The sequence below is a fragment of the Pantherophis guttatus genome, chromosome 12 (genome assembly GCF_059756535.1).
Source record: "Pantherophis guttatus breed Tessera chromosome 12, ASM5975653v1, whole genome shotgun sequence".
NCBI classification, from domain to species: Eukaryota; Metazoa; Chordata; class Lepidosauria; order Squamata; family Colubridae; genus Pantherophis; species Pantherophis guttatus.
Genome location: NC_142074.1, coordinates 24,861,860 through 24,889,578, shown reverse-complemented (window position 1 = coordinate 24,889,578; position 27,719 = coordinate 24,861,860). Strand labels below are relative to the sequence as shown.

Genomic DNA, 27,719 nt, shown 5'->3' with positions numbered 1-27,719 from the left:
TCTATTCTATTCTATTCTATTCTATTCTATATTACAATATTCTATTTATTCTGTTCTATTCTATTTATTCTATTCTATATTGCAATATCTATTCTATTCTATTCTATTCTATTCTATCCTATCCTATCCTATCCTATCCTATCCTATCCTATCCTATCCTATCCTATCCTATCCTATTCTTTGAAGACTTTTCGCTTATTATTGCAGCTAATATTATTCCATCATTGTTCTACGTTGGCTTCACGCACCCAAACTGCTGGGATGCAGGAAGGGACCGCTGCCCTCAGCCAAAATGGCGCCGCCGGCTCCGCTCCGCCCCGGATCGAGCGCCGACCCTCCGAATCTGAACGGGCCCTCGAAGGCTGCCCTGACCCAAGATGGCGCCGCCGCGCTCGGGTCACGTGGGTGGCTGAGGCGAAGCGCTCCACCCAGGCCCGGCCGCGTTTCCTCAGTGCGAGGCCGCCGCTGCCGAAGCTCCTGCCGGGCGATTGTGACGACGCCGCCGACCTTGGAGCCCCCTCCGACCCGCAGAGAGTTGCCGCGAGCCAGGAAGCGCTACGATGGGGAGGCCGCGGCCTAGCCGCCTCTCCGTCCCGATGCTACTACTACTACTACTGATGGTTTTGGGAGGCCGCGCAGGCCTCGGCGCCGCCTTCTACCTGCCCGGCTTGGCGCCCGTCAGCTTCTGCGAGCCCTCGGACACCAAGCAGGAGGGGCCCGCCGCCGGTTGTTCGGTGGGACGCCGGGCGGGATGGGATGGGATGATGGGGGGAAGCGGAGTATCCTCCTGAGGAGCCGGGACTACACCTCCCAGCATCCTCTGCGCGGCCCTGGGAGTTGTAGTTCCCTGGGTGGGGAAGTGGGGGGGGGTTGTGTGACAGGTGTGTGTGTGAGTGAAGGGTCTGTGTATGTTTACACGACACGCTTCCTCGAGGGAGAACACGTGTCTCAAATTCACACGAATCCCCTCCCAGCCCTTCAGGGGAAACCCTTGAAGCTGGGGTGGGGTGGGGTGGGGGAGGAAATTAATGTTATTCATTTATTATTATTTTCTTTTATTATATTTCGTTTCTTATAGGGTGCTTTTATAGTTGTGTAGGCTGCCTTGGGTCACCCCCTGGGCGAGTAGGCGGCAATATAAATTTTCTACAAATAGAGAGATAGATAGATAGATGAGAGAGAGAGAGAGAGAGAGAGGGTTAGGGTAGATAGATGATAGATAGATAGATAGATAGATAGATGAGAGAGAGAGGGGTTAGGATAGAGAGGGGGGGTTTAGTATAAATAGATGAGAGAGAGGGTTAGGATAGATAGATATCTAGATAGATAGAGAGGGTTAGGATAGATATTTAGATAGATAGATGAGAAAGAGAGAGTTAGGATGGATAGATAGATAAATGAGAGAGAGGGGGATTAGGATAGAGAGGGGTTTTTTGATAGATAGATGAGAGAGAGGGTTAGGATAGAGAGGGGGGTTTAGTATAAATAGATGAGAGAGAGAGGGTTAGGATAGATAGATATTTAGATAGAGAGAGAGAGAGAGAGAGAGAGAGAGAGAGAGAGAGAGAGAGAGAGAGAGAGATAGAGAGAGATAGAGAGGGTTAGGATAGATAGGTATTTAGATAGATGAGAGAGAGAGAGGGTTAGGATGGATAGATAGATAGATAGATAGATAGATAGATAGATAGATAGATAGATCGATCTATCCTTGGTCTAATTAGTCTAATCATCTAATTAGGCCTCTTTGGGGGGGTCGTTGTGACCCATGAAGGTTTTTCCTCTCCCCCCCAGCCATTAATTTGCAGGTGAGAAATCAGAGGGACGTACCTGCGAAATGTCAAGTCTTTTTTTTTGAACCCTGAATTTTGTGCGAGATGCCACAAATCCTGCTTGGGCTGGGGTAGGGGGTTGGACTAGATGACTGACCTATGAGGTCCCTTCCAACTCTGTTAATCTGTTAAAATCCCCTTCCTCCCCTATTGCTGGTGAGCGAGTTCGGGGTTTGTCTTAGTATTCAAGAAAACTTAAATTATGTTGCCAACTGTTTTAAAAAAAATGTCTCTTTTTAATCCTAGCCCAAAATTGAGCTGTTTGTAAACAGGCTGGACTCGGTTGAATCTGTTTTACCGTATGAATATGACGCGTAAGTACACCTTGCGTCTAGAAAGGGGCTGGGTACGGCTTTTCCAGCTGAGAGAAAAGAGATGAAGGGTCATAACTCCTAAACGTGATAACGTAAAGACTAAACCTTTCCTTTCTTCTTGCACAGTTTTGATTTTTGCAAAGACCAAACGGAAGAGAGACCTTCTGAAAACCTCGGACAAGTTCTGTTTGGCGAGAGAATAGCCTCTTCCCCCTACGAGGTGATCACAGACTTCCAAATGCTTTGGAGAAGCTGGTTTTGTGAGATTGTGAGATTCTTCGGTGACCCGCTTGTTCCTGCTTTTGACAAAAGCTTCACGGAAAGCATTTGGGGTCACAGATGCTGAATGGCTGTTAGGAGGACGTGTTTATGCAGAATATAAAGGACTATTTAGAAATTGTAGGCCAACTCGGTTTCTTTCTGAATGGAGCTGACTCTTGGTCAGCTGAAAAGAATTTCCAGAGGCAGGCTAGAAAGGAGATATAATTATTGCAGAATCACTATTGCTCCTATGTGAGTTTCCCAAGGGCATATTGCTGGCGGCGGCTGCTATCGCTGGAAATAAAACAATAAAACATTGATAAATTTGTGGGGCAGAGGGAAAAGGGTCTTGAATTTCCCAGCTTTTTTACTTCCAGCTTTTAATTCATTTGTCATTAGTTAATTTTATGAGGATAAGAAGTTGCCTTCTATCTTTCTCCTGAATGATGCCAAATTGTCTGCCAGTACTCTTCTAAGCAATATATTTTGAGTGTTGGAAAGAGAGAGAGAGAAGGAGGGAGGGGGAGAGAAAGAGAGAGAGAGGAAGAGGAAGAAAGTAAGGGAACACTGAGCAGAAAATTAAATCCTGGGGAATTTTTAGATAAGGAAGTATTAAATGACACCTTTTAACCTCTGGCTGGACAAAAAGATTATTTCAAAACCACAATCTTGCATGAGTGCCAGCTGAATCGTTTTAATGGTGTGGATCGAAACATTTGCATCTCTTTTGTCTTGTTGACAGTTTACATTTAAAAAAGATGAAGAGTGCAAGAAAGTTTGCGTGAAATCTTACGACCCACAGAAGCCAGAAGACAAAAACAAACTGGATTTTTTGAAGAAGGGAATGCAGTTGAATTACCAGCATCACTGGTGAGGAGAACATGTTCTCTAAAAATCACTGATCTGTGTAGGGAAGAATTAAGTGTTGTCCAGCCGTGTTCTAAAAATAGAAAGATGAAGACCATGGAAGAAGCGGTGTTAGTCTTCTCATTAAGAGTGCAAGTGTTTGAAGACTATTTTAAAAGCCTATAAATGCCATGCTATTTATAAAGATAGAATGATACAAATGTTGTTCTTATTCAGGATTATAGATAACATGCCTGTGACTTGGTGTTACAATGTGGAAGACAACCTTAAATACTGTAATCCTGGATTTCCAGTTGGCTGTTACATTGCATCTGATGGCCGGATAAAAGATTTTTGTATAATGAGTGTAAGTGATCAACGGTATATTTCTCCTAAATAGATTTCAAGAAGGATCAGGAACTGGTACAAGCAGTGGCTTTGTGCCTGGTTTGGGTTTGGAATATTAGTCATCCTAGCAAATTCTAGTTTATTCAGTAATTACGATGAAAGTCTATATCAAGACTGTCCAACCTTGGCAACTTTTAAGACCCTATGGACTTCAACTCCCGGAATTCCCCAGCCAACCATGCTTTCTGAACTAACAACCTGTGTGCTTCACAATTCCTCCTAGGCCTAGTAAATTTCCAAGGTGCTGTTACTGATGCCACAATGCAGGTGTAGTATGTTAGCCAGATATTTACTAAGATCCCCCATGTTAGGGGCTGAAATTTATATGCGTGCTGGCTGGGGAATTCTGGGAACGAAAGTTTACATATCTTAAGGTTGAGAAACGCTACCCAAGGTTGAATTCATTTCAGAAAACAAATAATCCTTCAACGCTGGGCATTTTGGAAATATTGGGATGCCGTTCTTTAGCCAGCAAATGGGCATGCTGAAAGGCAGGTTTTAAAACAAGATGCTTACAAATTGTATGGGGAAGGAAGACATACCATATTTGAAAGGGAATTTTATTTAGGGTTTCTCCCCCCCCTCCCCACAGTAAATGCATAGAGATATATGCAGGAATGAGCTATTGCAAGCTTATATGAGCTCCAAACACTGTCCTATCCATCTTTTGTTCTTTGGGAATGGGCTCCATCTGGAAAACTAGTTGGAAATTTATGTAATCCTTAGTATTTGTAAATCAGCAAATTTTTAGAGTATCTGGCTCCGTTCTTTTGTTTATGACGTAAATTTGGTATGGCCAACAGCATTGGCTGTGGCTGTTGCTATCTTTCCCCCCTCCAGTTTTAGAAGTATTTCATGGTGTCTTAATATCTTTCAGGATGAATTCAACAAGAAGAACACCTTCTACCTCTTCAATCACGTAGACATTACAATCACCTACCATAGTGGCAAAGATGAGAACTGGCCTGGAGCAAGGCTCGTTGCAGCTCAGCTGGAGCCCAAGAGGTAATAGCGCTTAGACTTATATCATCTTCTTTTATTTATTTTTTTATTTATTTATTAAGTGAAGGATGCTGTATTTTTCTGAGTGTCGCATCACATGTCTGAAATATTCTAACTTTTGCTTTTTAATGGCTTTGATGATTTCCCTTGGCTTTCCCAGGCAGCTTATCACCTCCTCATTTGTGATTTTGTTAACCCAGTTTATCCGTAACAACCGTCTGTAAATCCACATTTCAAATGTGGATTTGTTTCTTCAAGTGGTTTTCTGTCAGAGACCAACTCTCCGCTCCGTAGAGCAGGATAGAAAAGATGTAACATCTGACAAGTCTGATTTTCAGTTTTAGGCTTACGTTGTGACTGCAGAAGACCTTTTTCATTTTGAAGAATGCTGTTCGAGCTTTCTCTATCCTTGTCTTTACTTCACTGATCGTGTCCAAGCTTAGATTTATATACCGCTTCACATTGCTTTATGATCTTCTCTGGGCGGTTTACAAAGTCAGCCTATTTGCCCCCAACAATCTGGGTCCTCCTTTTACCAACCTCGGAAGGATGGAAGGCCGAGTCTGCCTTGAGACGATGAGACTCGAACTGCTGGCAGTTGGCAGTCAACAGAATTAGCCTGCAGTATTGCTTTCTAACCACTGAGCCACCACGGTAAACTACTCACTTGCTAATTGTAGTAGGTATCACTTTCGAGGCACTAAATAACTCAGTAACTATAAGTGATGATTATCACTTGTAGCTTTTATGTACAGTGAGAGCTTATGCACCGAAGACAAATTCCTTGTGTGTCCAGTCACACTTGGCCTCTTCTCTTCTCTTCTCTTCTCTTCTCTTCTCTTCTCTTCTCTTCTCTTCCATTCTCCATTCTCCATTCTCCATTCCATATTCCTACAATTCTAATTCTATTCTGTTCTATTCAGTTCTAATTCTAATCTAATTCTATATTCTAATTCTAATGTTTCTAATTCTAATTCTGTTCTAATTCTATATTCTCTTCTAATTCTAATTCATTCTAATGCCAATGTTTTTAATTCTAATTCTATTCTAATTCTAATAGCATTCCTTTTACTAAAATATTTTTTAAAAATAATCCACTCATTCCGTATTGGGGAGAAGAAAAGGAAGGGCAAACTAGTTCTCAGCACTTTCTTAAAAACCTGTCGGTGTGCCGCTTTCTTCCAAACTGGCAACCCTCCAGACAGTGTGTGTGTGTGTGTGTGTGTGTTGCAGGCAGGGCATCAACTTCTGCTGATTGATCGGAAGCCTTTAAAGGTGGCAAGTGAAATCGATCAGCCTTGCTGACCTTAACCCATGACCCTTGAAGTCCGGGTAATACAGATATTGTGATATGCTGGATTTATTTTATCTAGTCAATTTATCGAGCCGTCCTGGGCAGGAACAAAGTCAGACACTGCACAATTGGCCTTTGTGTGTGTGATTGTGTGCTCCACAAGAGGGCGGAGTAGGCACAGTAAAGCCCTTTGAACGGCTTTCCTGTTGCCTCCGCCCATCTCTTGTTCCTTTGCAGGAGGAGGAGGAGGGCATCTAATTGATGCTTTGTCCTCAAATCCAACTCCTATTTTCCTTGGAAAATAGGAGTTGGTAAACATTCCAAAGTACCTTCAGACCTTGGAATAACATTCCAAAGTCTGAAGGTACTACAAGAGAATAATCTCAAGATGATTTGAAAATTGGGAGGGAGGAATGCTCACTGTTGTGATTGCTTCAAACTTTTTTTGGGGGGTGGTAGGGGCCCAGAAATGCTTAATCAGAATCACGTTTTATAATGGAAAGATAAGATGGTGTGCTGTTGTGGTTTTAATACAGCTGGTTGTCGAGTTTGACTTCCACCGCAAAAGTTTCATAAAGAAACTTGCCTTCAGAAGTTGTGGGTGCTTCATTCCTGGAGGCTTTAAGAAGAGACGGGACAGCTGCTTGTCAGAAATGAATCTTCCGCTTGAGCAGGGGGCTGGACTAGATGACCTCCAAGGTCCCTCCCAACTCTGTTATTCTGTTATAAAGGTGTACCCTTGTGTTATCGATGGCTAGGTTGCCGAGCTCATCAAAACTAGAATATAGAATAGAGTGTTCTTTATTGGCCAAGTGTGATTTGACACGCAAGGAATTTGTCTCCGGTGCATAAGCTCTCAGTGTACATACAAAGAACAAAGGGATAAATCATAAAATACAGTCCACAAAAGATAGTCATTAGATACCAATAGGAGTAGGTGATAGGAAGGATGAGATGGATAATAATAACAATACAGTCCTACTCTGTGGTTAGTTTAGGAATAAGACTGAGTGTTTTCCAACACTTCATTCACTAGCATTATTCTTTATGAATATATTGCAGAATAATCTTCTGTTTCTTGCCTGTTTGAACTGTATATTTTCCTCCTTTGAATCTTAGAATAAGATTCTCAGGACTGGGCTACAGTAGATATAGAATAGATCGATCACTTAGAATAAAATGTAATGTATAAAATGCAGGTTTATGATTTTTCCATTATCTTGAAACTGCGAATCCAGTCGGGGTCTTGGTTTAACAGTCTGTTTATGATTATTATAAGCTGCCCGGCTACAAAAAACTCGGTACATTGCATAAGTATTATATGAAGTAGTCCTAGATCTTAAGTAAGAGGTTTTGATTTTTAAAAACTGGAACACATTTGAAGGAAGGTGTCCAGCTCATTCTGGAAATATGTATATATTTATCTTTGCAGCTACAAGCATACAGATATAAACAATTTATCCTGTAAGGGTCCCCCTATGGAAATTCCTGCAGAATTTAATAGCAAACTGGACGTGATCTATACATACTCTGTGAAATTTGAAGTAAGTATAACTTGTAGACTTAAAATTGCATCCATTTTAATGATTCAGGTTTTCCGATCTTGGTGGTTAATAGATTGATAGTATGTACTGAACTTCACAATAAGCTTTTAAATTTTGTGTGTGTGTGTGTGTGTGTGTGTGTGTGTGTGTGTGTGTATTTTAAAACGTTACGGTGCTAAGTATAAACAGTATTACCGAAAGGCACACCCTACAAATATTGTTCATATTTTCTCAAAATACATTTTCCACAATTGGGCTGTGTGCTATGTATTGCACAATTCTTCCAGTGCCCTCTCACATAAGAATTGAGCATTTCTCCTCAATTATTTTTGGCAGTTCTTCTCTGTTGCCGTTATACAACTTCTTGAAACTATAAATCACTTTTTTTTTCAACCTACGCCCATCATACAGCAACCCCAAGCCAAGGTTGAGGATTTGTTTTTTTTTCTTAAGAGGTCAAGAAAGTGGTTTGTTACCCATCTGTGTATAAATCATGTTTGTCCCTGTGTGGGAAATCGGGGGTCACCGCAGCAGAGACGACCTGACATTTGAAGTCTTGTACTCACAAGGACGAAGGTTGTCGTAAAATTTGTTTTTCTTTTTGGGGAGTGACATTTGTGATTCTGCTCCAATTTTTCCCTCCCGCGCAGGAGAACAACAATATAAAATGGGCATCCCGGTGGGACTACATCTTGAAATCCATGCCTCACACCAACATTCAGTGGTTCAGGTAAGACAGCAGCCCCCCAACCTTTGGGGCACCAGGAACCGGTTTCGTGGAGAGAGATTTTTTTCCATGGACCAGAGGGGATGCCGTTTCTTGTGCCGCCTGCATCCCGCGGATGGGCAGAGTTATCCTGCAGTACTGCATTCTAACCATGGTGCCACTAGGAAAGAGAATGAGAAAGGGAATGGGAGGGAGGGAAGGAAGGAAGGAAGGAAGGAAAGAAAGAAGGAAGAAAAGAAGAAATAGCAATAGCACTTAGACTTATATACCGCTTCAATGTGCTTTACAGCCCTCTCTAAGCAGTTTACAGAGTCAGCCTCTTGTCCCCAACAATCTGGGTCCTCATTTTACCGACCTCAGAAGGATGGAAGGCTGAGTCAGCCTTTGGCCTGTGAGGATCAAACTCCTGGCAGTGGACAGAGTTAGCAATAGCACTTAGACTTATATACCGCTTCGCAGTGCTTTACAGCCCTCTCTAAGCAGTTTACAGTCAGTCTCTTGTCCCCAACAATCTGGATCCTCATTTTACCGACCTCAGAAGGACAGAAGGCTGAGTCAACCTTGAGCCGGTCAGGATCGAACTGCCAAATTGCAGGCAGCCAGCAGTAAGCAGAAATAGCCTGCGGTACTGCACTCTAACCACTGCGCCACCAAAGCTCTTACATGCTGCATCTTAGTAAGGGAACATGGACTTCTGAAATAAATGCCTATAAAGATAGGAGTGAGGAGGAGTTCACATTATAGGTAGTCCTCAACTCAACAACAGTTCATTTTAGTGACCGTTCAAAAGTTACAACGGCCCTGAAAAAAATTGACCCTTTTTCACAGCTACGACCTTTGCGGCATCCCCGTGATCAAAAGCCAGATGCTTGGCGTCGGCTTCCTACTTACGACCGTTGCTGAGTCCCAAGGTCCTTGTGATTCTCTTTTGCAACCTTCTGATAAGACAATGGCAATCAGATTCACTTAACGACGTGTTACTAACTGTGGCAAGAAAGATCATAAAATAAGGCAAAACTCCCTTAACAAAGGTCTCACTTAACAACAGAAGTGTTGGGCTCAATTTGGGGAGGGGGGGTGTCATAATTCGAGGTCTGCCTGCATTTATTTGAGGAATTCTCGTGAAAAATAACTTTTTTTTTAAGGCAGGACTTTTCCTGTTTACCTTTGTGGAGGCTTAGCCCAGTTTTGTCCCTCCTGGGAACCCCTCTTGAGTGTTGAGTTTCACTCAAGAATGCGCCTTTTGAAGAAAATAGACTCGCCTTTATTGTGCTTTCTTTACGAGACTTTTCTGAGATGTGACGGTTGACCGGCATTCTTTAGAAAAAAAAGAAAAAACCACAAGCCTTGCTTAGGAACCTCCTCTCCCTTTTGCTGTTGAAGACGAAATGCAGCTAATACGGGGGGTGGGGGGTGGGAGGGGGGGACTCTTGCCTCTTCGACTCTGCTTTGAAAGCAAATATGCAAAAAATCATTCAGGTTGGGCTGCAAATTCTTTAAAAAAAACATTTTAAAAATGCTGTCGACAGATTTGAGACAAAGACGGATTCATCCAAACAACGACGACACCACCATTTTGAGTTTATTGCACTCCCCAAAGAATTTCAGCCCAAAGGTGCACATTCCACCCTGAAAATCCCATGCCTGATGGTTGTGTTTTTTTCCCCCCATCATATTGTTGTCCTCTCGGTTTTACAGATCGTCCTCGAATTAGGACCGCCGTTGGGATTACAATTTCCCTTGCTAAGCAACGGGGTGTTAAGTGAGTCGCCCCAGATTTTACAACCCTTTTCTGACATGACTGTTAAACGAATCGCTGCAGTCGTTAAGGGAATCTCACTGTCGTTAAGCAAATCTGGGTCCCTGTCCCCTCCGTTGACTTTGCTTGTTAGAAATCGGCTGGGAAGGGCACAGGTGCGATCACATGACCCAGGGATGCTGCAACGGTCACAAACACAATTGTCAGGCGCCCAAATTTTGATCCCGTGAACCATGCTATGCGAGAATCATCAGAAGTCTAACTTTCCTCAGTGCTGTTCAAACAATTGTTAATGATCTGTCCCCGTCCACACACACACACAAACACAGCCAGCCGAGGGTTAAGGAAACACTTTGGAATGCACCCAGTTTCTTTTACTCCAACTTGGCAGCGATAGACACACCGTCTGCCAAGTGCCTTTATTTTCACAGAAAAACAGAAAGACAAATACTCAACTTCCAAATGTCCGACAACAATAAATCTTTCTCTCCGCAGTTCCGAACGAGGCTTTAGTGACTATCCAAGGTTAGTTTTGTTCGTCACAAGGATCACTGACCACCACCCTCTATTATATAGTCTCTGGGGTGTGGTCCAGTGACTCAGTTCTAATCCCTAGCACGCCTCCTGAGCTGCTGCAATCGTTTATCACGCCTTCGGAGGCGTGCGTCCAGGAATGATGTTTCTCCGTCACTCTGATCCGAGCCACCTGTCTCCCATTTTTGCCAAAAATAGGCCCGTTTTCCCAAAAATAGGCCTCCCAAAACCCACAGAGGGTTTGGGAGGCCAGAGTGCTCCTGGGGACTAGGGAGGGCAAAAACGCGACACGGGGGTTTGGGAGGCCAAAAACGGGCCCGTTTTTTCCAAAAACGGGATGCCCAGAGAGTTTGGGAGGCCTGCAGAGTGCTCCTGGAGGCTGGGGAGGGCAAAAACGCGACACATAGGGGGTTTGGGAGGCCAAAAAATGGCCTGTATTTTGCAAAAACAGGACACACAGCAGGTTTCAGAGGCCTGCAGAGTGCTCCTGGGGGCCGGGGAGGGCAAATACTATTTTTCTTTCTTTCTTGTTTTCCTCTTCGAAATCTTGGTGCGTCTTATACTCCGGTGCGTCTTATAGTCCGAAAAATACGGTAGTCCATCCTGAGCCATTTACCTCCTTGCCATCTTTAAATGCTGCTTGCGGTACCCGGAACCGGTTCTGAAGCCTGTTTTCCCTCTTTAACCCGCAGCATCATGAATTCCCTTGTCATCGTCCTTTTCTTATCCGGGATGGTCGCCATGATTCTCCTAAGGACCCTTCATAAAGATATCGCGAGATACAACAAGATCGATTCTTCGGTGAGTCACCCCTCAAAACTAAAAGAGAACTTGAACCTTTAATTTTGCAAAATAAATAAATAAATAAATAAAAAACCACAGGTGAACTTAGCAGCTTCAGAACCTTGATGGATATTGGGAAGGGGCAGCCTCCATTAATTGAAAGGCAGAATACCTGACCAAGCTACAATTGTTTTCATGCTCCTTCAGATACGTGGCTTGTGCTTGGACACTAAACCACGATTAAAAGCGGCCGGTTGGGTTCACACTCAAACCAGCCCCCACTGCGTAGGGGGTGTAAAATCTGTAGAGTATTTCTAGAGCTGACACTTTGCTTGGTGAATCTCTCCTCTCTTCCTCCCCCCTCCCCTTTTTCTTTCTTTCTCATTTGCTCGACTGTTTGCTAGGAAGCCCCAGGTGGTCCTCTTGCGAAAACAGTTCCTGCGGCTGATTTAGTGAAGAACTGTTAAAACTGAAACCCAATAGTCCATATTTACTTAACTAATTAAAATGAAAGTCTGCACAAAAAAAAAAAAAAAAAGGAAAGGAAAGGGAAAAAAAAAAGCTGGGGTTTTCATCAATGGTCATTTGGAGGTAATGAGTAGGCTCGTAGAAACCCTGCTTCCCTAAATTGAAGAGTGCCTGGCTTCCTATGAAAGAAATCAAAAGCTCCACTGTAGTTAACAATTTGATTTCTTTCCTCCCTATCTAGTACAGCCACATTTCCAGTGCAAGCTAGAACGTAGATTCCCATTTCTACGAAAAACAAGCTTTTTTTTGCTTTTAGAATAGAATAGAATAGAATAGAATAGAATAGAATAGAATAGGAATTGAGAATAACAATAGCAATAGGAATTGAGAACAGGAACAGGAATTGAGAATGAATAGAATAGAATAGAATAGAACAGAACAGAACAGAACAGAACAGAACAGAACAGAACAGAACAGAACAGAACAGAACAGAACAGAACAATAGAGGAGAGGCGAAGACAAGACAAGAGAAGACGAGAAGACAAGAGAAGAGAGATTGGAATAAATAGAGAATAGAATAGAATAGAATAGAATAGAATAGAATAGAATAGAATAGGAATTGAGAATAACAATAGCAATAGGAATTGAGAACAGGAACAGGAATTGAGAATGAATAGAATAGAATAGAATAGAACAGAATAGAACAGAATAGAGGAGAGGCGAAGACAAGACAAGAGAAGACAAGAGAAGAGAGATTGGAATAAATAGAGAATAGAATAGAATAGAATAGAATAGAATAGAATAGAATAGAATAGAATAGAATAGAATAGAATAGAATAGAATAGAATAGAATAGAATAGAATAGGAACTGAGAATAAGAATAGGAATTGAGAAAATAGAATAGAACATAACTGTGATGGCGAACATATGGCACGCATGCCAGAGGTTGCACACTGTTCTGCCGCAGCTACGGGTCCCAAGAAGTGTAGCACATACACACAGCTCCAAAAACTCTGTTTAATACAAACAGACCCCTTTCAAAATGCAGGCTTTAACCACCAATGGCCTTATCAGCCTGCTATGAATTACAGAGATTAAACGAAGTCCGACAAGGGTTGGCAATCAGCCCAGAAACCAAGTTGTAACAAAAAACTCACTCTCAAAATGCTCTGCGCAGCAACGTTTGCTATCTCTGTGCGAACTTAAATAGGCTAAGGGAGTGGCCAATTATCCTCAAACCTTAGTCTCGAGGAGACCTCCTCCTCCTGAGTAGCCACTCCTGCCTTTTGGCAGCCCTGCGTGCTCGAGCATTGAGAAGAGGCTCCTCCACTTCACTCTCTTCACTTGAAGGAGCCTCTCAAGGTTCTGAAGGCCCTGGCTGAGTCTCTGCCTCTGGCACCACATCCTCTTCAGCCTCCTCGCTGTCCGATTCGAGCACCGGCTGAACAGGCTGCTGGTGTGACACCACACCAGCCTCCTCGTCGTCGGGATCAGCCACAATCCGCGCAGGCCGCTGGCGGGCCACAACACTCACAGAGCCTTCCAAAATGTCACTAATCTCTCTTTGAACAGACTTTTTCCATAATAAACCGGGCACTTGAAAAGCCTCGGTGGCGCAGTGGTTAGAGTGCAGTACTGCAGGCTACTTCTGCTGACTGCCGGCTGCCTTCAATTCAGCAGTTCAAATCCCATCAGGCTCAAGGTTGACTCAGCCTTCCGTCCTTCTGAGGTGGGTAAAACCTCTTAGAGAGGGCTGTAAAGTGGTATATAGGTCTAAGTGCTATTGCTATTGAAACGGGGTGTGCAATAGTTGAACCTATGGGGGATAGCAATAGCGCTTAGACCTATATACCGCTTAATAGTGCTTTACAGCACTCTCAGCAGTTTACAATGTCAGCCTATTGCCTCCCAACAATCCGGATCCTCATTTTAATGAACTCGAATGGTTGGAAGGCTAAATTAGCTTTGATTCCGGTCAGGATTGAATTCCTGGCATTGGGGAGAGTTTGCCTGCAATGCTACACTCTAACCACTGCACCACCACAGTTCATCACTGGAGATTTTTAAGAAGAGATTGGACAGCCATTTGTTTATAATGGTATAGGGTCCCCTTTTTAAGCAGAGGGGTTGGATTAGAAGACCTCCAAAATCCCTTCCAACTCTGTTATCCTGTTACCTGCAGACCGAATAGGTGGAACACTTGGAAAATGTAGGTTCCGGAGTTGCCTCTTTCTCCTGTGTCATTGATGTTCGTGTCCACACTACATACCGTGTTTTCCCGAAAATAAGACCCTGTTTTATATTTTTTTGAAGCCTGAAATAAGCGCTTGGCCTTATTGCCATACGCTCAAAAGCCCGATTGGGCTTATTATCAGGGGATAATGTCTTATTTTGGGGAAAACAGGGTATTTGGCTATGAAAACGCTCTGGTGAAGCATCCTATTTCTGCTAGGTAGAGAGAGGGAAAATAATTTGGACGAATCGAATTGCATCACGATCAAGATGCTGGGGACAAAACCATTCATAAAATAGAGGCAGGGTTACTTTTGATAGTTATATTGGCTAGGTGGCATTTAGCATTTTGTCTCGAAATAATATTTTCCATTTAGTGAAGAGAATTCTGTTGCTTTTAATGTGGGGAGAGAGCAGGAAAATATGGCACATAGGTGCATCTTCAGATCTGAAATGATTTGGATAATAAAAAACAAATACATTAAATGCTGTTGTCATACATAGCTTACATTAACCACAGTCGTTTGCATAATATCCACAAACTTAGCCTTTGAGCTAAGTCTGTTAATGCTTGTTTCTTGTTCCGAACACAAGCAAGCCTTAATAAATCTGCGTTTTCTCTGTCCCTGCCCCCCCCCCCATTCCCTTCTCGGCTCGCCTTTGGGGAGTTGTAAAATTGGCATGTTAATGATGCCGATGAAATTAGACCCTTTTAGTAACGACCCCCCCTGGCCCTCGCCAAAGATAATCAGGCAGGCAAAGCAACTTTCACGTCTGGCATGTGCTAATTCCCTGTTGCGTGGGGCTCGTCTAATCAAGATGTTATTACAGGAAGATGCACAGGAGGAGTTTGGGTGGAAGTTGGTCCACGGAGACGTGTTCAGGCCGCCCCGGAAAGGCATGCTGCTCTCCGTCTTCCTAGGCCAAGGGACGCAGATTTTTATCATGACGTTCATTACTTTGTGTAAGTGTCGCTTGATGGGCTAAAGGGGGTGTGTGTATTGTGATGCTAGCAAAAATATTGGACCCGGGTTGGTAGAAGGGTGCCATCTGCATGTGCCAGCCCTGTTAGATTAAACCATTTTTTTTTCTTTTAATAACCCTGTAATTCCTTGCATCTGGGTGAAATCGGGGTGATTGAATGGAGCTGAGCATTTGCTGGCCGGATGCCCTTCCTGACGCCTACATGCAGTTCACAGCAGATTTTTTTTTTTTCCTTTGCGCCTAGAGAGAGAAATATTTGCTGCTTACCTAGGATCGAACTCACAACCTAGAGGCAATAGCGTGAGGCCACCACACTGCTCTCTTAGATTAAACCAAATAATAATCACAATCCAACAACAACAAATAAATAAATCAACAATCAGAAATAATTGCAAAGTTGGTTGCTGAATCCTGAGAGAGTTTTGGCAACCTTACTCCAAAGCTCGGAATGAAATCCTCAGCTTCTTTGGGAAGGGTGGGGGAAGATTATTCTGGGCAGGGGAGGCAGGCTCTTAAAATCACGGGTGTCCAACCTTGGCAACTTTTAAGACTTGTCAACTTCAACTCCAAGAATTCCCCAGCCGGACTAAGATAGACTCCTTCAAACGCTGAAGAATACTTTCCAATCGGTGCAGTTGACCCGTAGCCGGAAGGATACCTAGGATCTCAGATCCTTCCTTTGTTCTGTAAGAAAAAGAACGCCTGAACGACGTTCCAACACTTCCTTATTTGTCTTCTTTCTAGTCCTTGCCTGCCTCGGTTTCCTTTCACCAGCCAACCGAGGGGCTTTGATGACATGCGCAGTGGTGCTCTGGGTTTTGCTGGGGACCCCAGCGGGATACGTATCTGCTCGGATGTACAAAAGTGAGTATGTCGTTGTGTGTTTTGACCGCAGCTGCCTAAGAGGTAGCGAGAGTTGGGAGGGATGGAGTCATTCCACATTCTTCCTTGAACTTCCTTGGCTAAACCTGAGGGACCATCGCTTGCCGGTCACATCTACCCGACCCATCAGAGTGGGGAGGCAAGGAATGGTACGGGTCCCATCCCCTAGGGAGGGGTCACCTGGTGGGATCCAGAAGTAGGGCCTTCTCCGTGGTGGCTCCCTCTCTCTGGAACATCATCCCCCCAGAGATTAGAATGGCCCCCACTCTAACACTCTTCCAGAAGGCACTGAAGACCTGGTTCAGGGAAACCCAGAGCGGGATGGAGCCCATTAAATGGCTTGTCCGATGGGTTGTTGCCGGGGTGGGGGAATTATTATATTATTTCATTAATTTATTATGTGATTAGCTCTTTTATTAGTTTTATTGTCTTATATATGAAGTTTTTATATTTCTGTAAGCTGCCTTGAAAGGGACACTGAGTTCAGTGGTTCGAATCCCTAGTGCCGTGTAACGGGGTGAGCTCCCGTTACTTGTCCCAGCTTCTGCCAACCTAGCAGTTCGAAAGCACGTAAAAAACTGCAAGTAGAAAAATAGGGACCACCTTTGGTGGGAAGGTAACAGTGTTCTGTGTGCCTTTGGCGTTGAGTCATGCCAGCCACATGACCACGGAGACGTCTTCAGACAGTGCTGGCTCTTCGGCTTTGAAACGGAGATGAGCACCGTCCCCTAGAGTCAGGAGCGACTAGCACATATGCGCGAGGGGAACCTTTACCTTTTAAAGCTGCCTTGATTCGCCATGTGCGAATAGGGGACAATATAAATGTCCTAAAATAAATAAACTTCCACAGCAGGGGTATCTGACCTTGGCAACTTTTAAAGACTTGTGCACTTCAACTCCCAGAATTCCCCGTGGCTGGCTGGAGAATTCTGGGAGTTGAAATCCATAAGTCTTAAAGCTGCCAAGGTTGGATACCCCTGCTTTTACAGTTTGTGTCACTGCTAGTAATCATCTCAGGTCTAATGAAGACCGGAAGAGGCTGGAACCACTCCATGAAGATCCGGAAAAAAATAAGTCATCTTTGCAATAATTGTGTTCTTTTTTTTTTTTAGGTTGGTTTAAAAAAAAAAAAAAAACTGCCAGTAAGATGGCACAGAGAAATAAGGCGGCAGCAAGGTTTAAAAACCTGGCTGGCATTAAGCGAAATCATTTTCCAGAGATGATAAATGATGGGCGATACAGAAATGATAAATGGCACTGTTTCTTTTCTTTCTTAGCATTTAGGGGTGAAAAATGGAAGACCAATGTGCTGCTGACGGCTCTCTTCTGTCCTGGGTTAGTAACCACACCCCCTTTTTGATAAATAGAATATATTTTTGTCCTTGAACACGAATTAATAAGCAAGAAGGCCATATGAACACGGTTAAGTTACGGTTCCCAAATTCAATTGATGGCAGGTGGCCACTGCAGTGACGGCAGGATGAATGACTTTTTGCGCCTCTATTTTTTTTTTCTCATTCTTTTAAAAATATGTTTAATTTTGTAGAAGCCCAGCAGATTGTATGTTGGTTTGCTCCGTATGAAAGAGGGTACTTTTAAAACAGATAATAAACAAATGACGGTTTGCAAAAGTCCTGACTTACTTAGCAACATCCATTTCGGGCTCCTTTGTGGTTATAAGTGGAGGACTGTCTGTATTGTAAATGCCAGCCAGTTGCTGAGCTCCTGAATTGTGATCATTTTGACCATGAGGCCGGTGTGACACTTGTAACTTCGAGGACACAGGTGGTAAATCCCCTTTCTCAAGGCTGTCGTAACTTCGAACATCTTTAAACAAATGGTTATAAGTCAAGGACTACCTGTATCTGATGTAGATACATAGACACATGGATTGGATGGTGCTCCTCGTAGTTGCAATCCCATAATATCTAGCATGATGGGTCCCCAAATCAGAAAGGTGACATATAACTCGGATAAAAGATTGTCTATTTACAACCGAACGAAGCGTTATTTTGGGATAGCATCAACCATCATTTGTGACCTGTGGATCTGTGTATCTATTTTCCTTGAAAATGTTTCGTTTCTCATCCACGAAGCTTCAGTTCTGAAGAACTGAACTGAAGAAGCTTTTTGGATGAGAAGCGAAACATTTTTGGGGGGGGGGGGGGCTCAAGAAAATCCAGTTGCTTTTTGGAAAAAGCACCTTTGGGACAACCATGACTTGGATGATTGAGAATCTCCATAGAGTTAAGGTTTGATGTTCACTGTGGTGGATACCCATTCTGTTTTTTTTCTGCACCTGAGAATTCTCCACATCCTCCCAAGATGCTCCTGAACTGTACCCTAACATCTTGTGCTAACCCTGGCCCTTCCTTGGGGTGTCTTCTCCTTCTGCTCCCCCAGAATCGTGTTTGCTGACTTCTTCATTATGAACCTTATCCTGTGGGTGAAGGGATCTTCAGCTGCGATTCCTTTCGGGACGCTGGTGGCGATCTTGGCCATGTGGTTTGGAATATCTGTCCCGCTCACCTTCATTGGCGCCTATTTTGGGTTCAAGGAGAAGGTAAAGTGAGAAATAAAACAGGCCATTTTAGTCTTTCGAGAAGCCTCATTGAATTCTGGGAGAACCTTTTTCTCAATTCGAAGCATCCACTGTGTTCGAATCCAGAGAATTTGGGAGGGATGTTTCTGTGCATAGTCATGGGCTGCATAATGCAACCCTATTCTGGGGTGAGGTGGTGTTATCACAGCATTCATCTTCAACTTGGGGCCCTCCAGTTTTTTGAGGGGGGTCCCGAGTTGGGAAAAGGAAAAGAGGAATATAGCAATAGCAATAACATTTATATTTATATACCGCTTCACAGTGCTTTACAGCCCTTTCTAAGCGGCTTACAGAGTCAGCCTCTTGCCCCCAACAATCTGGTTCCTCCTTTTACCCACCTCGGAAGGATGGAAGGCTGAGTCAACCTTGAGCCGGTCAGAATCGAACTACTGGCAGTCGGCAGAATTACCCTGCAATACTGCATTCTAATAGATAGATTGGAATAGACAGAGAGATGATAGATAGATAGATAGATAGATAGATAGATAGATAGATAGATAGATAGATAGATAGATGATAGATAGATAGATAGATAGATAGATGATAGATAGATAGATAGATAGATAGATGATAGATAGATAGATACACAGACAGACAGATATATAGACAGATATACAGACAGACAGAAACAGCAATAGCATTTAGACTTATATACTGCTTCACAGTGTTTTACAGCCCTCTCTAAGCGGTTTACAGAGTCAGCCTTTTGCCCCCCAAACAATCTGGGTCCGCATTTTACCGACCTCGGAAGGACGGAAGGCTGAGTCAACCTTGAGCATGGTGAGATTCGAACTGCCAGATTGCAGGCAGCCCGCAGTCAGCAGAAGTCACCTGCAGTACAGCACTCTTAACCACTGCGCCACCATGGCTCTAACTATATTTTCATATAGCAATGAAAAAAAAAAAGAACAGATCTCGAATTCCAGCCTATTATTCAGGGATTTTGCAAATGACTCTTCAAAATTAGGGATTTTAGGCCAGGCACATTTTCCCTCTCTGGAATACTTTGTTTGCACTTCTTAAGAACAAATCAGTATTTTTTTTCACCTTTTTTTTCCTGGCAAGATTCCCACCCCCACTCCATTTTCCCACTGGGTTGCTTTTTGGGTTTTCTTAATTGTAGTTGTCCAGGGCAGGATGGGCAACTCTAGACTTGACCACCTGTGGACTTCAACTCCCAGAATTCCATGCTGGCTCAGGAATGGTGGGAGCTGAAGTCCACAGGTTGCAAAGGTGTCCTCGTTTGCCCCTTGGCTTTCCTAACGTGGCACCATTGAGATGGCTCAGACCACCCATTTGCAATCCATACGCCCGCACATCATTTTTTTACTAGCAGTTCTGTGGGTGTGGCTTATTTTGTAGGCGTGGCTTGTTGGGGGGGGGTAATGTGACGGTGGGCGTGGCCAACTCTTTTTTTTTCTTTTAAAAGCATTTTTTCTACAACCTTAAGAGGTTGCAGAAAAAAATGCTTTTAGAAGCCTCTGACAATCAGGCAACTCAGCTGGGATCACCAGAGGCTTTTAAAGGCATTTTTTTTTCCTACAACCTCTTCGGCTGAAGAGGTTGCAGAAAAAAAATGCTTTTAAAAGCCTCTGACGATCCCAGCTGAGCCCCGCGATCATCAGAGGCTTTTTTTTTAACTTTTAAAAGCATTTTTTCGGCTGAAGAGGTGGTAGAAAAAAATGCTTTTAAAAGTTAAAAAAAAAAAAAGCCTGATGAGGTGGGCGGGGTAAGCGAGCGGCCAGGACCGGTTCAGGGGCATGGCCAGCCAATGTTATTACCGGTTCTCCGAACCACTGCAAATTTTTACTACCGGTTCTTGTGAACCGGTGCGAACCGGGAGCAACCCACCACTGCCGCACATGTACACACACACACACACACAAATGCTCACACTAAGAATATTATCATTGCAAGATGTAATAGTTAATTAGAGTCGAGGGAAAGCCTGCTCTAATTAACCGCCTGAATTGCTTTCCTAAAGCCCCTCGAGCACCCCGTGCGAACAAACCAGATTCCTCGCCAGATCCCCGAACAATCCTTTTTCACCAAGCCTCTGCCGGGCATCATCATGGGTGGCATCCTGCCTTTCGGGTGCATCTTCATCCAGCTCTTTTTCATCCTGAACAGCATTTGGTGAGTTGTTTCCCCCCCCCTTTTCCGTGCTCCCTTAATCTGCCCTTAAGAAAATTAGCAAAGAAAATATTTATTTGATTATACATGTAATAACAGCTGCAAGGATTGTTTATGCACAACATTGGAAAGCAGAGAAAATACCTTTGGAAGGAGAAGTAATTAAAAAAAAATTTAGTTTGTGCAGAAATGAATAGATTGACTTTGATGATTAAAGAAAGAGAAGATTCGGAATACTTTTAAGATATGGAATCAATTCTACTATTGGTTAGAAAAGAGATACAAATAAGTAAATTAATACCCTGTTTCCCCCAAGATAAAACATCCCCTGATAATAAACCCAATCGGGCTTTTGAGCGCATGCCAATAAGGCCAAGCGCTTATTTCAGGGTTCAAAAAAATATAAGGCAGGGTCTTATTTTCGGGGAAACACGGTAGTTATGTATAAAAATGCTATAATTGGAATATTTTGTTAGTGATGAATTGTTGTAATTGATTGGATGAGAATGAAGACAGAAGTAACAACAACAGGGAGAACAATTGGAGGCAACACCGAGATGTCACACGGAAGGAATGACTGATGTATTAAATGTTTTGTTTGTTTAAAAAATAAAAAACTTTTAATAAAAAAAAAATCTGCCCTTAAGAAGAGAATCGATGCGGTTACGTAAGGGCTGACCCAGATGCCTCTTTTTTTTCTTTTCTCCCCATCTCAGGTCTCACCAAATGTACTACATGTTCGGCTTCTTGTTCTTGGTCTTTATCATTCTCCTGATTACCTGTTCGGAGGCCACCGTCCTGCTTTGTTACTTTCACCTGTGTGCTGAGGTAAGCAGAAAAATCAGTTCGAGACCCAGATACGTGTGTGTATTTCTTTATTTACTTCATTTATTAAGTTGCATCCCGCCTTTATTATTTTGAAAATAAGGGAGCAAACATATCCAACATACCTTCTTCTTATTTTCCCCGCAACAACAACCTGTGAGGCTGGTTGGGCTAAAAGAGAGAGAGAGAGACTGGTCCAAAGTCACCCAACCCAATAGGCTTTTGTACCTAAAGTGGGATTAGAGCTCATCATCTCCTGGGGGTTGGCCCAAAGTCACCCAGCCTAAGGTGAGACTAGAACTCACCATCTCCTAGTTGGCTCAAAGTCACCCAGCTGGTTTTAATGCCTAAGGCGAGACTAGAACTCACCATCTCCTAGTGATTGGCTCAAAGTCATCCAGCCGGTTTTCATGCCTAGGGTGAGACTAGAACTCACCATCTCCTAGGGATTGGCCCAAAGTCACCCATCCAGCTTTCATGGGTAAGGCAGGACTGGATCTCCCGGCCTCCTGCTTTCTATCCCAGCGCCTTAACCACTAGACCAAACTGGCTCTCTGCATTTTAAGAGCGGATTAGTGATAACTGGTAATTCTGGTGGCTTCTGCTCCTTCTGCATGAAGCTGCGTCAGACGGATTTGTGGGTGTCTGGGCTGCCAGTGGGTGAGGCACCGTTCCCTGGAATGAGAAGCTGGTGACACATTGTCTGCAACGCCAGGAGTCCCTTCCCCATAATAAGCATCTGGGGATCTGCAACTGTTTTAAGAGTGGCAATAAAGGAAAATACTTACACATGGTGGCAAAAGGCCAGGGAAAGGCAAACCAGAATGTTTTTTTATTTGCTGTTGCCAGCCCAAGAGCCTGTGACTGTTCCCAGTGCCCAGCTGCCCTTCTCAGCGTCCCGTCATTAAAAAAAACGCATCTGCCAGCCAGATGGAGCATAAAAAGTAGGGCTGGTCCCCCAATGTGCATTTCCTAAGATGTTTTTTTGAGGGGTTTTATGCCCAGCTAAACAACCCTATTAAAATGTGGAGCCGACATACCAATCTTAACTGCATAGAGCAGGAATTAAAAAGTGTGGGGCACAATTGCTTCTCTCCCTGTCCCTTTTTTTGCAGAAGAAAGGTGGGGAAAAAACACACAAAGATTTAGGGAATGTGCCAGAATTAAAGTCAAAGTCAACGTTTTTATTGTCATTGTACATCATGTATACAACCAAATTGCTTTAGCCTCTACTGGTGCAGTTCATACAAGACAACAAGATTAACTTGGAAATCAGAAAGATTGATCGATTGGAAGTTGGGTCAATTACAGTGGTGTCCAAAATTGCGGAAACCTTTTGGGAAAAGTGTATTTTTGAGGTTTGATAAGCTAATAACACCACTTTTTTTTTTTTTGGAATTTCAAGATTAATCCTATTCCACTGCTGGGAATAGCCCAGACCTTAACCCAATTGAAAATCTATGGAGCCGACTAAAGAAACTGGTTAGTCAGAAGTCACCCAGCAATAAAACCCAGTTAATAGAAGCAATCCTTCAATCTTGGTTTCACGTTAGAACAGCTGCAGAACTAAAAGACTTGGTTCACTCCATGGGAAGACGTTGTAAGGCCCTCATTCATGCTAAAGGTTACCCAACGAAGTGTTAACTGACATGATGATAGTTTTTATATATCTCGCTTTTTCTCCGTGTTTCACTTTTCTTCTTTATACTGTAACTGCTATTCTAAGCAAATCCTTCATAAAAGTTATGGCAGTACATTCTTGATTAAATTATCTTTCCATTGATATATAATTTTATGGTACTACTCCAAAAAAAAGTGGTGTTATTAGCTAGTTTTAGAAAATACGCTTTTCTCAAAAGGTTTACACAATTTTGGCCACTACTGTATATCCCTGTGATATAATGCAAAATTCATTCCAGAGTTAGAGGGGGGCCTGTAAGAGAGGCAGTGAAAGACAGTTAGGTTTTCTGGGGACAAATGTTTACAAACGTTCTCCAGATGTAACCAGATGTTGGTGCAAGAAACTCTTAAAATAATTAGCTTCCTTTTCTCGTTTTGCGTCAGTTTGGTGGACTTTGGAATTCTAATTAAAAACAACTATCTAAATCCCTTAACCTCGGGGATTTTTTTCCCCCTGCCTCGTACATATTTGCTCTTCGTCCTTTAGCTTCTCTGTTGTGTTCCTAGGATTATCACTGGTGGTGGAGATCATTCCTGACCAGCAGCTTCACCGCCGTTTATCTCTTCATCTACGCCATCCATTATTTCTTCTCGAAACTCCAGATTACTGGTATTGCTAGCACCATCCTGTACTTCGGGTATACTATGATCATGGTCTTGATTTTCTTCCTGTTCACAGGTGAGTCCATACTGACGTGACCCAAGCCACTCCTGTTTGGAAAAAAATAATAATCCAACAATAACAAGACAGACTTTGCTCTTTAGCCAAGATTTGTACGGCTTTCTTTTGGTTTTTTTGCACCCAAGGTAGCAAAACCCACTTTGAACCCAGTCGATAAATTGCTTTAAAATCCGGTCTATGGCTTTCCAGACTGGCTGTAATTAGAGAAGCAGCTTCTGTAAATATGTTCCTTAGAAATGAGGATTTCTCTTTGTCGAGATCAGTCCCCGGATGCCACTGCTATTTGCATCACCATTATAACTTGTGAGATCACTGTGCAATGCCTTGGGGCACATCTTCCTCTGGTTAATGTTCTATTGAATAATCACTTTTCCAGGCTCCGGAGGAAAAAATTAGGTGCTTAACCAAGCTGCAGTTTTCTCCCGTTCCTTAAATAGGGAACATCTGGAGAAACTAGTAATTCATCCATCCTACAGGTATTCCTCAGCTTTATGGCCACAGTTGAAGTCCACACATCTCAAAGGGGCCACATTTGATCCAGCCGTACTTTGTACAGGTAGACTTACAACCAAAATTGAGCCCCGGATTTATGTTGCTAAGCGAGACATTCGTTAAGCAAGTCTTGCTCCCTTTTACATCCTTTATTGCCACGGCGGTTGTTCAGTTAGCAACACGGTTGTTAAGTGTGAACCTTGAGTTTGCTTGTCAGCAAGTCCCAAAAGGAAGCGGCCCCGACATACTGCAACTGTCATAAGTACATGCCAGTTGCCAAGCCTCTGGATTTTGATCACGTGACCATGGGGACGCTGCAACCACCGTAAGTGTGAAAAATGGTCATTGTAACTTCAAATGGTCGCTAAGTGAACTTTTCTAAGTTGAGGAATATAATATATTAGTGGCATATAAAGGCAGAGATCTCTGTAATGGTAGTTTAATACTCTGACGCTGTCAGCAGATGGCTGACAAAAGCTTAGTAAAATAAAATTTTAATTTTTTTAAAATTTTAAAATCTTAAGTTCCGGAGTTCGCAGTATGTCTGCTTTTTTTTTTTTTACTAATATAATATATGTATATATATATGTATATGTATACCCACACCCTGTTTCCCCGAAATAAGACATCCCCTGATAATAAGCCCAATCGGGCTTTTGAGCGCATGTGCTAAAATAAGCCTCCTCCCGAAAATAAGCCCTTCCCAAAAATATTTAAATGCAGAGCTGGAAATCAGGTAAGATGGCAAGAGTAACCCCATCTTGCTCCCCGAAAATAAGGCCAAGCACCTATTTCAAGGTTCAAAAAAAATATAAAACAGGGTCTTATTTTTGGGGAAACGGGTATATCTATTATTTTTAAATATACATAAGTATTAAATACATGAACAGTGTGGCATCTGGGTATCATTGATTTTAGTACCTAATAATAGTAATATTGATAATCCTAGTTATATTAATAATACATAATTATAGTAATATTATAAATATTAGAATTGAAGTTATTAACATGTTAGCATTTGCTCCCCCCTGTATATAATCCTTAATAATAACAGTAACAAGAGTTGGAAGGGACTTTGGAGGTCATCTAGTCCAACCCCCTGCCATTTAATTATTCAATGTTTTAATACACAATACTAATAACAAAATAATAGTATTAAATAATAGTATTTAAGAAGATGTTGGATAACCCTTTGTCTGAAATGGTATAATAGGGTTTCCTGCCTGGGCAGGAGGTTGGACTAGAAAACCTCCAAGGTCCCTTCCAACTCTGTTATCCTATTTCTATTTCTAGTAATATTATTTAAGTATTTGATATTATTATTTAACTCAAATAATCTTAACTAAAAGATTTAACCCTCTTCGTGTCTTCCTTTCTTTAAAAAAAAATAAATTAATTTATTGATGTTTTGCAGGAACAATCGGTTTCTTCGCTTGCTTCTGGTTCGTCAGTAAGATTTACAGCGTGGTGAAAGTAGACTGAAGAATCCCAGGTCTTCCTTTTGAACACGTGTCTTGAGTTGCCGGAGACCCAAGGCATTAACCATGTACAAAAGACACAAAAGCATTTCATCTTCAAACAGCTACGGTATACCCAGAGCTTCTTTCTTGGCATCAAAAAGGCAGGTTTTAAATGGAATGGACGTAAGTAGCGTGGATCCTTCCAAAAAACCCAACTTGCTTTTTTTCCCCCCCCAAACACTTCATCCAGAGAGAGATATACATATATATATATATATATATATATTTGTTGGCTGGTTGGTTGGTTGGTTTGGTTTGCTCGAAAAAGACCCAACACCGATTTAATAACGAAAAGCCAAACACATTATGTTCGACACTTCTCTGTCCCGATGGAGAATTCTCATAAATCTTTTGTTTTCTACATGGTTAACTGATTATTTTGTCACGGAAGAGGGGCTGTCTGGTTACCAAAAAAAAAAAAAGTGACTTACAAATCAATTTTGGATCTCTTTCGCTGTTGGTTGTCCCCTGATTCAAGAGGACAGCCGTTTCAGTGTCTAGTGCAGATTTCTGAGGGGTGGGAGGAAAAACCGCAACATTTCCTCTGTTTTAAATAAAACGACCCAATTCCAGCAGCCTGGCGTCTTTCTATTTCATCCATTGATGTTTTTAATAGTGTCAAATTCAAGACATGGAGGAAACGATCTTTTACTGACTCAGACAGTGGGTATTCCTGTCCCCTATTGGCTGTACTGGTCAAGAGAGATTTCGGATTTTTTTTCCCCATTCACGGAAGGCACTGTCTTGCTGAGTAGTACCGTAGTCCTCGGCTTACAACCAAAATCGAGCCCGGAATTATAGCCGTCTATTATTGCGGTCACAAGTTGAGGCATCGTGACCTGTATTCAGTGATGGGACTTGAATAACTTAACAACCGGTTCTCTGGCTGGGTAGGCGTGGCCGGTTGATCATGTGACTAGGTGGGTGACGTCATTCATCACACACAGCCCCGCCTCCTGGCCACTCGCTTCAAAGGTAGAGGTAGGATTCAGCCGGTTGGGGCATCTCACCACTGGCTGGCCCCGCCCACATCTGTTTTGGGGCTGTTTTCAGTGCCCTTTTTGCCCAGTTTTTGGGTCATTTTTTGCAACCTGAAAATGGCCCGTTAGTTCACAAATAAAAGTGAATTTCCGTGTCCCAGGATAATGTTACAGGATCTAATCTGGATTGGGTACCGGGACCGGAGATTTTGTCTTCTGAGCTTTCGGATTTGTGCTGGAGCCCATTCTCGGAGAAATTCTCTCTAGCCAGTTTTAGTTTTTTTCCCCCCCTTTTCTTTAAATAGTTCTAAATAAGAACTATTTGAGCACAAACCTTACTCCCGACACATGGTGGATGTTGGACGGCAGATGGTCAGCCTTGAGTGAGGGAGTTTTGCTGCTATTTATACTTGGCAAACTTGTGTTTTTCTTCTTCTTTTTATGCTGCTGCCTTTTAGCTGTTTTGAGTGGGTGGGCAGACAAGTACAAGCTGTGTGCAGTCCTGTATATTGAATACAGTGATGCCCTGTTAGGGTCTCCAGGCATTCTCTTTTAACCGGAGTCCTTATTTTTTTTACTATTTTATTAAAATAATGTTGAAAATCACCTCATTTTGAACTCATCGTAATGTTAGAACAAAATCCATGCAAAAATCTTCATGTATTCTCAAATTCTTATTTTTTTCCCCCCAGCAAATAAGACCAGAAATTTCTGCTCAATTGAAGTCAGAATCTAATCTTAACAATAGACAATATTCTGTGTAAATGTAACGATGGTATATTTGGAAAAGCAAGTCTCGAGTCCTTCCTCCACATTGCAAAGTAAATTCCTGTGGCAGCCCCTCCAATATCGCAACGCGACTATCATGTCCCTCCCCCAGTCCTTCTTTTCATTAAACTAGACATACCCAATTCCTGCAAACGTTTTTCGTATGCTTT

General features: G+C 42.7%; 1 protein-coding gene across 1 annotated transcript; it reads left to right on the top strand.

The window, feature by feature from the left end:
• Positions 1–339: 339 nt before the first annotated feature.
• On the top strand, positions 340–27,692 carry LOC117679572 (transmembrane 9 superfamily member 2-like). The gene is made up of 17 exons (XM_034441622.3): positions 340–734; positions 2,076–2,143; positions 2,270–2,363; positions 3,147–3,274; positions 3,488–3,617; positions 4,536–4,663; positions 7,387–7,498; positions 8,149–8,228; positions 11,211–11,319; positions 14,833–14,965; positions 15,730–15,849; positions 17,145–17,202; positions 18,271–18,430; positions 20,454–20,605; positions 21,319–21,430; positions 23,615–23,786; positions 25,696–27,692. Exons 1-17 carry the CDS (start codon positions 561–563, stop codon positions 25,761–25,763), a joined length of 1,998 nt encoding a protein of 665 aa, XP_034297513.2. The 5' UTR covers positions 340–560; the 3' UTR covers positions 25,764–27,692.
• The last annotated feature ends 27 nt before the right edge of the window (positions 27,693–27,719 follow it).

Coding starts and splice junctions, on each gene's coding strand:
- LOC117679572 (XM_034441622.3), top strand. CDS start 561: ATGGGGAGGCCGCGGCCTAGCCGCCTCTCCGTCCCGATGCTACTACTA. Junction 11,320..14,832: donor ACAACAAGATCGATTCTTCG/GTGAGTCACCCC, acceptor ATGTTATTACAG/GAAGATGCACAGGAGGAGTT. Junction 21,431..23,614: donor ACTTTCACCTGTGTGCTGAG/GTAAGCAGAAAA, acceptor TTGTGTTCCTAG/GATTATCACTGGTGGTGGAG.